Here is a 15,073-nt window from a genome sequence, read left to right on the forward strand (position 1 = left end):
ACCCCCAAATCTGTAACAATGTAATGCCACAATTAGAAGATTCATGATTTCCTGACCTGAGATCATCTTCTCTCCACCTCTTTACCCCTTAACAGCCTCGTACTTACCGCTGTCTGAACAGTGCTTACCTCAACTGACACATGAATGCTCCTACAAGGCTCCAACTTGGGAACACACCGCTGAGCTAAGAGTTGGGTCACTTCAGGGCCTCAGTTAAAGAGTTTCACTTCCCACTTGGACCCAATCTTAAGGATCGCAAATTAATATAACTGATGTAATGAAGACAATGCAAGTTTCAGATGAGGACCTTCATGCTGATTCTCTGACAAGCAACTGATGATGCTGTGTTTCTCTGGTGCTGATTGATTCCTCAGCACTGAGGTTACCCAATGCAGCGACAAAGCAATGACTGCCTGGGTTCCTCGAGTGTGGGCCGCGAGTGGAGGCAGGTGAGTTACTCTAAGGTGAAACCTGCCTGCTCCCTCCTGCTTTCCAGCATGCCGTGCCTGTGGCTGCACGGAGGCTCCAGTGTGACAGCTGTGACAGTGTCATTGATGCTGCTGATCCTGCCCCTAACTGTGGCCAGGGACCTCCAACGTAAGTGCACACCTGGGTTCTGAGCTGGTGAGGGATGGAAGGAGTGCAGCTCATTTTATCATTGTGTCCAGCCAGTGCCCCTCGAATGCAGGAATAATTTCTTTGGTGATTGTATATCTCCTTTAGATGGATGCTAAATCATTTTCACATCAAAAGGAATATGGGGAACTGTGTCCTCTGTGGGGCTGTTTCTTCTCAATTTTCCTCTGACAAACCTCCAACCTCGTACCACATTCCCACAGGGTCTTGGGGAGATTTAGAAATAGAGATATTAAAACATCCCTCATGTTGCACTTTCCTTTATTATGTTGTCATAGAAAGAGGGTGCCTTTTAAAATTCCAGAGGAAATCACAAGGATTTGAAAGACTTGTGAAAGATCCTGTGTTTTGCTTGCACTGGGACGTGTGGTGCCGCTCTCTCCTGTGTGAGGAGACAGCAAGGGCCAGCCTCTATCATCGCCTTTCCTTTCTCCCTAAACTGGTAATGAAGCCTGTGTCCCTGCCCTGGAGGTTCTTGGACAGAATGTGAGGCTGGCGTCCCTTCCTTCTCCCTGGGGGCAGTCCTGCTGTTAGGGACCCTCACAGAGGCCCTCACTATGTGAAATGTCCCGTAGTTAAAGAATACCTGTTAGGCATCATTTAGCACCTTAAACAACTGAAGTCATCCTCTGAAAACCTGGCACAGGTTTGAATTCATCACACATATCTTTGGGCCTTTTTAGAATCCCTCCTACTTTTTGTAATAGTTCCATACTGCTGTTTTTCTGACTGGAAGTCACAAAAAGAGATTCAACTAGTATATGACAAGATATATAAAATTCGATTTTTTAAAAAATAAAACAAATAGCCAAGTGTCAGCAATTTCACATGTTTGAACTAGGAGGTACAGAGAATATGGAGATTTTTAACATCTCATAGTGTTGAACGTAAGTAAGTAAATCAAGGGGACTCTGGCTTACTGGAGTGCTGTGCCAGTTTCATGGGTTCATTACACATGCCCACTTGCTGTCCTTAATTAGGGCTAGTTCCCTCTACCTTGAACCTTTCCATATTATTTCCCAAATTAGGTTATTACATTAATGAAAATCCCCCAAATTTGCGCAGATCCTTAACACAGTAAAAGGCCTGTAAGAGAGGAAACTTAAAGAAAATTTCTAACTTTTATAAAACCACTTTTGGTTATCCAGGAAAATTTGAGTAGAAGGAAGAGAAGGAAGACTTTGTCTGGAGTAGAAGAAATAAAAGGAAGACTTGGTCTTACTTCTTCACCAGAAATGTAAAGGATACAATGTATTGTCAGAATAGATAACTGATGGAACTTTGGCCTTTTCTTGTTTCCAGAATCTCCACAATGATTCATTCCCAGACTACTAGCTTGTTCATTTAAAACCCAGATTTTTTTGGACAAATATTAAGCATGGGGTTCCATTTTATGCTCAACAGCATTCTACCTTAATAAGGTAGAAAAGATTCCAGCTCTGAGGGAGCGCGACTAGAAACAGGAGACAGACAATAGTCTAATAAACACAAAACAAGGATGGCAGAATCAGAGAGCAAGAAATCCTGTGAGAAAATGACATCAGCTGGTGGAATAGGCAGGTTTGGATTCATCCACCTTTGGCTGGTGTGACTAAGGAGGCATGAATAAAGAGAAGACAGCCAGGTGGCGATCCTGTGGATAGGTGTCTAAGGGAGAACAAAAAAAGAATGGTGGAAATACATACAGAAACACACTGTACTTAAGGGAAAGAAAGAAAGCTGGAGTGGCTGAAGTGAAATGAGAAAAGTGGTCCCATGGGTGGAGTGGTTGAGGTTGGGGTTGCTTATAAAGGAAGTTAGGAGCTAAATCATGGTGGGTCTTGAGAGCCCCAACAAGAAATTTGAGGTTATTCAAACAGATGCGGGAGGCTACTGTAGCGTTGCAAAGAGGCCATTAATACTGAACTTTTAAAAAACAATATACAATTACTGAGGCTCGCATAAGGAGACAGAATGAGCATGTATGTATAGGAAGCTCCAGGGAAGACAAGTGCATGGTATGATGCAGTAACAGTAGTGACATTGACAATGAATCGGGAAACCAATTTTGAACATGCTTTTGTCTAACTTGTTTACAGATTTAGTCAAACTTATTCCCAAGAGTTTTCTGGTACTGTTTACTGAACTATGAAAAAATGAGAGAGAATGCAGTTTTATTTTAATCTGAGGTGACTTTTAGGCATTTATGTGGTGAGCAAGAGGTCAAGAGTATGAGACTGGAATTCAGAGTGATGCCAACACCAGAAGGATATATGCTGGATACATTTCAGGAAAGTGAAGATGTTGCAAATGGAAATAGTCTACATGCTGCAAAGAGTCCCAAAGGCCATCAAAGACCATGAAGGTTTACTGCTAAAAATCAAGAGCATGTGGCACACGGAAGTCAAAGAAAGTAACCTTTTTCTAACAGCACCAATAGTTAATTGTGGAAACTCTCACTAACAGGTGTATGAAACAAGAGCTCAGGAAAGTGAGCGTTGGTGTTTGATGAAATCAGAGTTTGCAGATTCAGTTGAATATCCCAGATGTAAACTATACTTGAGTGCCTAAACGAGAGGAGTGAAGACATAAGGCCTGACTCAAGAATGGACCATGCTTTGAGGTCAGGAAGCCAGCTAAACTAAGGAAAAGAGTAAGGAGTCCCAAAAGAAGAAATACTAGAGTACCAGAAAGAACCAGTTTAGTGTTTGGCAAGGAACACTGAAGGGTTCTGATGTGACTGGTTGCACAAAGTCTTGAACCCAAGTGGTCGCTATTTCTTAGTGACCTGTGATGCACAGTCATCAAGGGGATGAGGATGAAATAAGGAACGAATTAGAACTCTGTCAGTATATAGCATTATAAAATTTAGTTAACATGTATCAGGTCTATAAATCTCAATGTAAGATTACATTTTTTATATGTACTGAATTAGAAATATATTTGAGTTGTAAATTTCAAAGATATATATGCCTTTGAAATTTACAACTCAAATATAAGTTCAAATACCCAGTGTGGAATAGTTAATTCTCAAGCTCATAATATAGAATGGAGCATAGTATATATAGCCTCCCCTACTATGTCCACCTATTCTTCTGGGTTGGGCTTGAGTATATTTCACTATTATATCGTAAAGTGATGTTTCTATACTTGTGTGTTCAAAATGAAAATCTGATAAAATTAATAAAAGATAATTATGAAAAATTGTTCTTGTTAAATAATAGAATCATCTTGTGATTAATATAGTACTAGGATTATTGGGTGTTATGTGATCAACAAGGGAAGAATCATTAGTTTCACCAGTAATAATCCTGTGGGAAGGGTTAGGTATTGTGGAACAGTGGTTTAAGCTGCCCCTTGGACTGCCTGCCTTCCATATTGTGTGCTGGATCTGAGTCCTTAGTACAGTTTTCATTCTGGCTTCCTGTGAATTCCCATCTTGGAAGGCAACAAATGGTGGTTCATGTGTTTGGCTCCCTATCTTTCACATGGGAGACCAGAATAGAGTTTCTGTTTGCTGACTTTGTGTTGATCTATCCCTGGTTATTGCAAGCATTATGGTAGTGAATTTGTGGCTATAAGATTCTATCATTAACTATGGGACTGTATTCAAGTCCTTTTAACTCTCTACACTTCAGTGGCTTCAACTGTAATGAGGAAGACACATCTGATGGGAGGGTTCAGAGATGATGTGTAAAGCATTGGGAATAGCATCTGCCACACTGTATGTTTATTTTAAACGTTAGCCATCTCACCCATTCACAGAGCCCACTGATACTGTCTTCAGAGGGTTTCTCAACTCTGGCTGCCACCTTCTAGGTAGCAGGTTACTTGCCTTGGCTCCACCTGTCATCATCTTGCATCTGATTGCTCCAGCATCCTCCACTTATATCCGTTTTCTTCTACCTTTCCTTTCTTCTGTATCAAAATCATTATCTTACACTGTCATTAGTGACATCTTACAATATATCCAGAGCTGCAATTGTATTTCTGACACTCTTGAGGACAGATGGGGTTTAGAAATGGGGATTTTAGCTTTTATAAGGATGATAGTCCATTTCCCAAATAATTGCTCAGTGAGTTAAAGGGCCTAGGATTAAATGTATAAATGTGTTTACACTCCTATGAGTATTCATGCTAGTGATACAAATAGTGATCCAGAATATTTTCACTATAAAAATGGTCAGTGAAGTAATGAAATAAATACAGAAGACATTCTAGTACATTTTTCTTAAGGAAACTATCCAGTAGTTTTTAAACTTTCTAGCTGATTCTAAATCATGTAAGCTCTTGGACTTAGCATGATGGCTCAGTGGCTAAATCCTTGCCTTGCATGCACTGGGATCCCATATCAGCATGGGTTCTAATCCCAGCTGCTCCACTTCCCATCTAGCTCCGTGCTTGTGCCTGGGAAAGCAGTGCTGAATGGCCCAAAGCCTTGGGCCCCTGTACCCTCGTGCAAGACCTGAAGGAAGCATCTGGCTCTTGGCTTTGGATTGACTCAGCATCAGCCGTTGTGGCTACTTGGGGAGTAGATCAGTGGACAGACAATTTTTCTCTCGGTCTCTCCTTCTCTCTGTAAATCTGCCTTTTCAATTAAAAACAAAAACTTTTAGACTCTCATGTTGTACAGATGCTCACCTTCAAGTCAGTTTTTCATGTTTTATTTGACCTTGATCTGTTACAAAACAAGCTAATCAGCAGGGTAAAAAAACAGTTGCAAAATTCCACCACTGTGTTGTTGGATCAATGCACAATGAATATCTTTTTTTTTTCTTTTTGACCTTATGCAGTGTTGTCCAGTGTTTCATGGGCTGTTGATCATAATGATCTCACTCATCTTTCAAAAATTTACCTTTCTAAGGCATTAATAGTGATGACTGCCACAAATATTTTTCAGTAAAATACCTCAGACTTCTACAGAAATTCTATTAATAGTGTTAGACGCTTCCGCTTATTCTCTCACCTTTAACCACAAGGTCAGTTGTTTTAACCTCTTTGTGACATTTGCAATTAAAAAATATCCATATGCTTGGTACATGTATGCTGTGTTTGTATTTATGCATGCACGTTTCCTAACACACATACATTTATGTGTGAATCACAAATAGCTTCGGGTTATAGGGGTTTCTCTTGTCCTTTGGCAGCGCTTGGGGAGCCCGGGTGTCCCGGGAAGCCCTTGTAATCCGATTTTATATCCCCACAGCTTATTTCCTGGAGCAGGTGAAAGGCGAGTGTTACTTCTACAATGGGACGCAGCAGGTGCGGTTCATAGTCAAAGCTGTCTTTAACCACGAGGAGTACGCGCGCTTTGACAGTGACGTGGGGGAGTTCCGCGCGGTCACTGAGCTGGGTAGGCAGTCGGCCGCCTACTGGAACCAGCAGAAGGAATTCCTGGAGCGGGCGCGGGCGGCGGTGGACCGGTGCAGATATAACTACGAAGTTCTGGAGACCTTCGCGGTACCTCGGCGAGGTGAGCGCACCTGTGTGCTGCGACGATGCTGCGAGGTCTGCTGTGTGGGGCGCACGCGGACACGTGTGTGAGGGGATGGCTGCGTGGGAGGGAGGACAGGACTTGTTAGGAGGGAGAGTGCAAATGGGAGACAGTGCCCAGGCAGCACTGGGAGAGGAGACGCACCTGCGCTGGGTCTGCGAGATGTGCAGAGGGGATATTTTCAGTGCCTGTGGTCGGGAGTTTCCAGAGGTTTATGGGAGGGCAAATGAGGGAAGCGAGTGTTTGGTGGCTATGGAGACGCTGGTCTCACACTGAAACCATTGAAAACAAAGTGCAGATTGCTGTCTGCACTGGATGTCACAGAGAGAAAGTACCAGTGTGTGTGTTTGTGAATGAACTTTTGAACCTTTACAGCACCTAACCTTTTGACCTTTCCAGACCTATTTTAGGTGTAAACTTCCTGCTATCTTTCTTCTTGTCTGTAATATTACACGGTTGAAGTGATTATGAAGGTGGTTTTGAATGACAGTTTTACACAGTGATGTTACTATGTTTATCACAGTAATAGTATTTACATAGTTGCAGCTTACTTCTTTGTACAGGTAACACACTCATTCCCCTGCCCATTCCCCTGCTAGATTTTCTCATCAGTATCGCCAATACACCTGTTCCCAGTCTCTGAGGAGTGTATTTCCAGGAATCTGGAAGACATAAAAATCCCAGGATGCCAATTTCCTTGTATAAGATGTCACAATATTTGCATATAGCTTACACCCTCACGCATGCACTAAATCATCTCTTAATGACACACAACACATAATACCCAATACACAGTAAATGTTATGTGAATAGTCATAACTGTGTATTGTTTTGGAAATAGCATAAAGAACAAAAGCCCCAAATATTTTTTTTTTCTGAATGTTTTTTCTGAGCCTGGTTGTTTGAGTTTCTGTGGACTACACCTGTGTATACACACGGCTAACCATACTCTAAAAAGTTGTATGGTTTTTAGTTTAAAATTTCGATCTTCATTTTCTCAGCTTCTTGAACTTTTTTTGGTAGTTATTAGGTGAGTTTTCATGACTGCTTGCGCAATAATCACTTATCTCCTACCTTCACGGTTTTTCCCAGTGTTTTATTGATTCTCTGTAATGTAAGATTATTGACAGTTTGTTGACACTTGATACAGTATTTTCTTTAGTTTATGTCTTGGCTCTACTAGTTACTCTCTATGCTAAGAAATTAAATGTTTTAATGAAAATCATTCATAACAATTTATCACCAATCTCAAATTTGCCATTTTGTGATTGTAAAGAAGTTCTCTCCTAGTCTCTGCCCGTTTAAAAAAAGTGCGTTTGTTTAGACTGACAATGTCAGGGATGGTCAAGATATCAAGAACTCATCTTAATGAATCCTGGTTCCTGTCTTGATCCCAAATGTTAGCTTAGAAAGTTGTTAATTAGGAATGATTTTCAAAACAGCTGCACGTGTGCTGCAAAGGAAAGGGGTTGTTCGCCTGTGTGTGAATGTATCCATGTGTTAGCCAATGAGGACCCAGGCTCCTTTCCCTCTCCTCAGGATTGCTTTAACTGGGGCTCAGCTCACAGCCTAAGAGCACCACCTCTGTCCCTGCTGCTCAGGCTGCACCATCTCCTGTGCCCGAGAGTGCGTGTGCATCAGGACAGCACTCCTGGGTCCCCATGTTCTTCCCATTGAGCCCACTCTCTCCACATTGGCTGTGTTGCTTGGATCCTGTTTGCTCTAAGAGCAAATGAGGAGAATAAATACTTGACGCATACTGAGGGGTAAACATCAGTTGTAGATTTACATACTGTAGGTGCATAGAGTCTCACATAACCCTGAGGGTAAGTTGAAGTTGTTACACCTCTGTGTAGGTGTGAACTGTGAGAATCATGGCAAAAGCAGGAGTTAGATATTGAACTTGAATACAGTATAACATCAAAATGGCACTTTAAGTTAATATGGTATATGCTTTTAGAAATTCCATAATGAACGTTTTCTCCAAACTGGGGAATCCAAGTGAACACAATTTTCCTGGATATTCCCAACTCTAACAGCTTTGAGGGAAGCCTGCCTGAGACTGGAGCCTGGGTGTGGACAGAGGCAGAAGGAGCCCCCAGGGAGGACTCCTGGGCCCACCTCCCTGATCTCTTCTCCCTCCCTGATCCTTCTCCCTGTGTCTCCCAGCTGTGCCACAGGTCACCGTGTACCCTGCCAAGCCCCAGCCCCTGCAGCACCACAACCTCCTGGTGTGCGCAGTGAGTGGCTTCTACCCACGCAGCATCCAGGTGCGATGGTTCCGCAATGGACAGGAAGAGGAGGCTGGTGTGGTGTCCACAGGCCTGATCTGGAATGGAGACTGGACGTTCCAGACCCTGGTGATGCTGGAGACGGTTCCTGAGAGTGGAGAGGTTTATAGCTGCCATGTGGAGCACCCGAGCGTGAGCAGCCCAATCACTGTGGAATGGAGTGAGCAGCTTCCTGACCCGTGAATCTCTCCCATCAGGAAGGAACTGTGCTTGTCTCTAAGGGTCTGGCTTCTTCTCTCCTGGCGCCATATTTTCATCTGTTCCATTCTCTCTTTGTTTTAGCACAGATTACTGAGGTTAACCCTGTATAATTGCTACAGACACCTCTACCCCTGGGGAGTGGCTATGCCTGTCAGGTCATGGTTAGCCCTGGCTCTAGGCCTCCGATCCCTGCCCCTGGGGCTGGGCTTGTGTTTCTGGTTCTCCTGCTCTGAGGATCACTGAGATCTGAGAAGAGGGGCAAGGTAGGGGCTTTCTGAGCCAAGTGGAGTCCAGTCTCAGCTCTGCCTTCCATCAGCTCTGCCACCTGGACAAGCTTCTACTCCATCCTGCTGTAAGTCTCAGAGTCCTCACATGCCAGCTATCATCTTGAGACTCTGATATGTGGATGTTTTCCATGCCTAATGATTATACCTGCTCTGTGAGTTTTAAATTATTCTCCTCCCCACCCCTAGGGAAGGCTAACTCTTCTAACAGCTTCTAGTTCATATTTCTTGCTCATTTTAAAAGCTCTGCCACTATGTCTAAGTTAGGAAAGTTGTATTTTGGGCAATTATATTTACACTTGATCTTAGCCAAAAGGCCAAAAAGCAATGGGCAATTATATTTAAATCTCAAAGATCTGAATCTCCGAGATTTCTGTATAGAAGTTGTATTTAGTAAAAATGACCACATTCCCTTCCTCCCTCAGGGGCTCAGTCTGGATCCGCACAGGCCAAGATGCTGATTGGGATCGTGGGCTTGGTGCTGGGGCTGCTCTTCCTGGGGCTGTGGCTGTTTATCTACTTCAGGACTCAGAATGGTGAGGACGTATTGGTTGTGGAAAATCTTCTAGCCTTTTCTGCAGGAAGAAATTTGGCTTTGTTCAGATTAATTATTTGTAAACCAGTGGGCCTATATAAAATCTTGCATTCCTTAGAGGACCTCAAATGTCTTGGGAATGCAGAATCTACAGTTTATGGTTGTTACTATGGCAGAAGCCAGGAGTGAATGATCATGGATGTGACAGGAAAATGAGCAAGCTTGGAGGTCTTCAGTGTGGCGTCTCAGGACAATGACAGCAAAGCCACTAAAGTGATAAAATTGATTTGATGACTGACAGTTTCTGCTCTCCTCTCTACCCTGGATGATATTGGAGAAATCCTAGGAAACAGATCTGGAGCTGGGGACATTATATCTGGAAATGTGTTTTGCCTTCATTGCCATTTAAGCGCACCCTTCCCCTCTCTTTACCAAGAGACTGTGGGCTTTGGTCGATATGTGCAGTTCTTATGTCTTCTCTAGAGATAGGGTCAGTTTACCCTGAGCAGATAGCCTGGGTACAGGACAAGAGGCAGGAATGTTGGGAAGACAATGGATCCAGACATCTGGAGAGGCAGTTTGCACTGATGATGCTTTTGCTACTTTGGTAAAGTAAAGCCTTGGCTGGGAAAGCTCCAGGTTTTCCCTTTTCTTCCTTATGGAGGAGACTGAGTTCTTGAGAAGGGAGAAATAGGCCATTTTTAGAGTTAGGAGATAACACTTTTCTCTGTCATCTGCAGTTCTCCTGAGGTGACATGAAGATGGCGACACTCCAGGAAGACCCTCAGTCCATGATCTGGCTCATGCAGAGGTTTCCTTGGTGGGTCTCATTCCTCTCAGGACAGGCTCCCTCCTGGTCAGCGACTCCACAGAAGACGCCCTCCCTGTTAGCTCCCTCAGCCTCTGCCCTTGACCTGGAACCCCAGGACGGATGGCAGGGCCTTCCTGTCAGTATTCCTGGCCCCCTTTGTCTCCAACCCTTACTGCTTCCTCTGCATCTCATTTTGCCTGTGCCACATCATTTTATTAAAAGTATTTGTCTCAAAATAAACATGAAGTGAAAACACATCTGCTTCACACAGCCTCAAGGACAAGAAGTAGTAGAAAAGAAGGAGGGAGGATCACACCACATAATTATTCATATCTAAATATGGGAGACGAGGCGTATGTTAAGTGATTTGACTTAGCCACTCCACAGTGCATGCATGTATCAAAGCATCATGTTGTGTACCTTAAATGTGGGCAACTTTTATTTGTAAATTTAAAAAGTTCAGATAAAAGTGAATGCAAAGTTTATGTAGGTAACGCATAACACCAAAAAATACACTATAGCATCTGGGACAAATTTGGTGGGAAGTATATGAGGGTAGAAAAAGACTCTTATTTAAAGCCTTGTGTGGCTGCAACTATAAATCCATGTATAGTTCTGAATTCCACAGATTTTAATAACACACTATTTTAAAGGAGTTGGAAAGTTTTCAGAGAAAGACAAATAAGTTAAGATGAAGAGCTCTGCTGTTCCATCTAAAGTGTTTCAAATGCAGATCAAACTACAAACAGGCCATTAATTTAGAAATTTGTTCAAAATATAATGAGATGTCTCATATTTTGCATTCAGACAGACTCTGAGTTTATTTTATATGTGTTTGGTTTTGAACTCTATTATATATTCTTGGTGGAAAGTAGATTACTCTATAGGAATATGGTAAATCGACAATCCTCTCTGATGTTTGGTTAACTATAGCTTCTACTTTGGCTTTGTCCCCTGAGATGAACAAATTATTTGTCTGATTTTATTTGAGATCCAGGATATCAAATTTTTTGGAAGAGAGAAAATACTTGGCAGGAATATTTCAATGATGGTGCTATCTGCTACTAATAAAAAGAAACCCAATCAAATTGGCTTTATTTTAACTGCTTGTGGCAAAAAGCATAGCAGATAGCTGCAATGTAGGGCATTTCCAGGGTTGCTCAGGTCAGTGGGCCAGAGACATCACTAATGATTCTAGAACTTTCTTTCTTGTTCGTTCTTGTTTCTTTCTTGTTCCTTTGCACCAAGTCATCTTCCCTGAGATGGAAGAAGGATAACTATGGCAGTTTCAGGTCTCAGATTCTCTCAAAACTGCTGTGGCAGGCAGGTGCAGGAAACTGTTCTTGAGTGTTTCGCAAGAGGAGCGACTACACCTCTCTTAGTATTCCCAGTTATACCCATTTGTCCACACACTGGAAAAGACAGAATTACAGTCACGACTCAGACAAACTAGGATTTAGCCTCTGTATTATGGTGGTGCATTTTAAGTTGGCTTTCCTAGATCATCACACACAGCAGTTATTTTCTAGGCTATTTTTCTGTTAAATGTGGAATTCTTTATGAAACTGTACAACTGCCAATAATGCTGAATTATTTTTAAGCTCTAAGGACACCAGTTTGTCTCACATCCTGAAACAAAAGTGAAAGTGAATTCTACCCATCCACTCTGAAGAATTTTTCAGTTTTCTAGGAAGATAGAAATGTATTTTTTTCTGAAAAAGAGTAGCATATATTCTAGTGTGATATACTGTGAAATCTGAAGTAATGTTTAAAAGAGAAACTGATGGGACTTGACGGAATTTGGAGTTCACTGTTGTCTTACATATGGTGAAGACTTGTGTGGGACTCGTGGGTGTCATTATAGAATGGAAATACTGATGTTCCATCTGCAGAGGATAAATACACCGGAGAGGGCACTCTGGACCAAACTGGCACTGCTACACATACCTGCCCCCAAATGCAGGAAATGCTGTTGTGTATAAAAGGTAGTCTTGATGATATGCCTAGACATGAGTTAAACATGATTTTAAAAAGTACTTTAACCAGCACTGACAATTTCATAAATTGATCATGAGATAGTGTAATAGAATGATTAAGTGTTTGAGATTTGGAATGGGATGTATCTGGGATCTTTCTAGATGGATCAGTTATTTACCTGGTATTCTTGTCAAAGTTGTTGCATCCTCTCTATTTTATTTTTCTTCATCTGTATGGATGTAAATGGTAATTTTCCCCCATATTAATGTGGGAATAAATGAAATGGTACATGTAAAAATTCCTTGGTGGAATTTTTAATTTGCAATGAAAAAATGTCCGAAACTTCTGGATTTCCCTCGTGGGTGCAGAAGCCCCACACACTTGAGCCATCCTCCACTACCCTCCCTCCCAAGCATATTGTCATGGAACTGGATTGGAAGAGAAATAGCTGGGGCTCGAAGTGGCACCCATGTGAGACGCCAGTGCTACAACTCGCAGCTTTACTCACTGCGCCGCAGCAATGGCCCTTAAGTGTGGGTAATGTTTTTATTGCTGTATTGTTACTATCTTGTCACTAGAAATACGAAAGCACATACACAATGGCTTCTCAGAACTATTATAGAATGTGAACTAATGTAAATTATGTATGCACAGTTGACCTATAAAGTCCATTGTAGGGGCCAGCACAGTGACTCAACAGGATCTGCACTGGCATCCCACGTGGGTACTGGTTCTAGTCCCAGCAGCTTCACTTCCCACCCAGCTCTCAACTTATGGCCTGGGAAAGTAAGGGAGGATGGCTCAAGTCTGTGGGCCCCAGCACCCTTGTGAGAAGCCTGGAAGAAGTTCCTGGCTCCTGGCTTCAGACTGGCTCAGCTTTCGCCTTTGTGGCCATTTGGGGGCGTGAACCAGCAGATGGCAGATCTTTCTGCTTCTCTTACTCTCTGAAAATTTGTCTTTCAAAAAAAAACTAAGAACGTCTTGACAAAACAAATACATTCTGGATCTGAGTCATTATGTATATGTTAATATAATGTGCAATAATTACAAGTAGAAGTGCTTTAAAAATATATGATTTCATTGAATGATATTATGTACAGTTTTTCTGTAATGTAATGTTTCCTGAATATTCTTTCACATACTCATTAGTAAAGTCTTCTTGTATCTTTCCTTAGAATAAATCGATAAAAGGGGAATAGTGAAAGAGCAGGTTCTCAATAAAATGACAAACCATAATAGGAATCACAATTGAGGGAGTGAATACATTTTTTACATATGGTTTTTCACATAAAGCAACAGCTCTTGTGTTGAAGGACGAACCTGAGTCCTGTTCTGAGCTCTCTATGCACAGTCTGATTCTGCTGGAGTCTTTATCATGTTGTGGGGCTAAGTGTCCCACCCAGGCAGCTTCAGGATCCTCCAGTCCATGTAGGTCACCTCTAAGCCTCTGCCTTATGTGTGCTCTGCACGTGCCTGGTCTGAGGCTCAATGCCAGAAGTCAAATATAATAAAAATAAATTAATTAATTAAGAAAACACCTTTGTAACACCTGGCCTTGATTATTGAGGAACTTTTTAAAAAAACTTTGGGTGCTTTTCAGAGTTCTCCACTGTCTAATGGGCAGCTCTAATTCTGTCACATCAGTAGTTAGGGCTGCTGCTCATGCGGTGTCCGCAGAATCATAGCATTTCCCAGAATTGGAAGACGGCAGTTAATTCTTTGTAGCTGATTGAGATGACTCAGTCAACCAGGATCAAAGAATAAAACCATGATAAGCTGCTGGGTGAGGATTCGATGTCAAGGTCCTCTTCTGAAATTCACTTGTGTTAGTTTAACATTTTAACTAATTGAGTATCTTGATTTCTGTGATGTGGGATGTGAAGGGAACAGGATCTGAGTTCTCACTGAGTGAAATCTGCTTGCTCCTCTCCCACCCAGCCCTCTGCTGACGAGCAGTGCGCTGCGCCTGTGGTCTCCTGGAGGCTGCTGCCCGGCACCTGTCAGAGACTCTGATGGAGCTGAGCCTTCTCCTAGCTTTCACCAGGGGGCGCCAAGATAAAGACACACTCTGGTTTCTGAGCCATCACCAGATTAAGGAAGACATGGAGCTAACTTCGTCATGTGTTCAGCAAATGTCACTTTTCAAACTGACATCTTCTTCATTGTCCACACTTCTTCATCATACGGATCCTAATACTATTTCCATAGCTAAGGGACCTAGACATTTTCTGTAAGACCTGTGCAAGGGGTCTTCAACTGAACTATTTCTTTGTTTTGAAAACCTTATGAAATATGTATTTGATTGAGAGGTGGAAAGACAGAGGGAGAATGCAAGAGACAGAGAAACAGAGAACTTCCATCTTTTGGTTCATCCTACGTGTCCACAATCATGGGCTGGGCCAAACCAAAGCTGGAATTCAGAAACTCAATCTCCCAGAACGCACATTAACATGAAAATAAAGTGTGGATGGGAGCCACCGCTTTGGGGACTTGCAGATGTCACAAATGGTGCCTTGACAAGTCAGACACCTTATCCCTCAGCCATTTCTTCTGAAGTTCGTTCCAATAAAACCTCTGCAGCATTGCATCACATTCTGTCAAGGTCGTGAGGGGTTCTAGAGACAATGGATGCTCGTGTAACTCCCAGGCCACAAACAAGGAGCTGGATGGGAAGCAGGGCTGCTGGGATTAGAACTGGAGCCCATTTGGGATCCAGGCACATTCAAAGTGAGGACTTTAGCCGCTAGGCTACCATATCAGGCCCAGGAGTCCATTTTTTTATTTGCAAGTAGAGATGTACACCACATTGTATCTTCACAGCTGTATGTGATAGTCTCTACTGCACAGTTACTATACATTCCCTTA

The 15,073-nt window shown here is 42.4% G+C and overlaps 1 protein-coding gene across 1 annotated transcript; it reads left to right on the forward strand.

Moving 5' to 3' along the window:
- The first annotated feature begins 476 nt into the window (after positions 1-476).
- On the forward strand, positions 477-10,409 carry LOC121158239 (HLA class II histocompatibility antigen, DRB1 beta chain-like). The gene is made up of 5 exons (XM_040982910.1): positions 477-597; positions 5,822-6,088; positions 8,279-8,560; positions 9,311-9,421; positions 10,161-10,409. The coding sequence occupies exons 1-5, from the start codon at positions 498-500 to the stop codon at positions 10,172-10,174; spliced, it is 774 nt and encodes a 257-aa protein (XP_040838844.1). The 5' UTR covers positions 477-497; the 3' UTR covers positions 10,175-10,409.
- Positions 10,410-15,073: the final 4,664 nt, after the last annotated feature.

Source organism: Ochotona curzoniae, unplaced genomic scaffold, assembly GCF_017591425.1.
Source record: "Ochotona curzoniae isolate NIBS_2020 unplaced genomic scaffold, NIBS_Ocur_1.0 contig_3703, whole genome shotgun sequence".
NCBI classification, from domain to species: Eukaryota; Metazoa; Chordata; class Mammalia; order Lagomorpha; family Ochotonidae; genus Ochotona; species Ochotona curzoniae.

Excerpts from the sequence above, each read along its gene's own strand:
- LOC121158239 (XM_040982910.1), top strand. The coding sequence starts at position 498 with ATGCCGTGCCTGTGGCTGCACGGAGGCTCCAGTGTGACAGCTGTGACA. Across the intron at positions 598-5,821 it reads TGTGGCCAGGGACCTCCAAC|CTTATTTCCTGGAGCAGGTG; the intron begins GTAAGTGCACAC and ends ATATCCCCACAG. Across the intron at positions 8,561-9,310 it reads CCCAATCACTGTGGAATGGA|GGGCTCAGTCTGGATCCGCA; the intron begins GTGAGCAGCTTC and ends TTCCTCCCTCAG.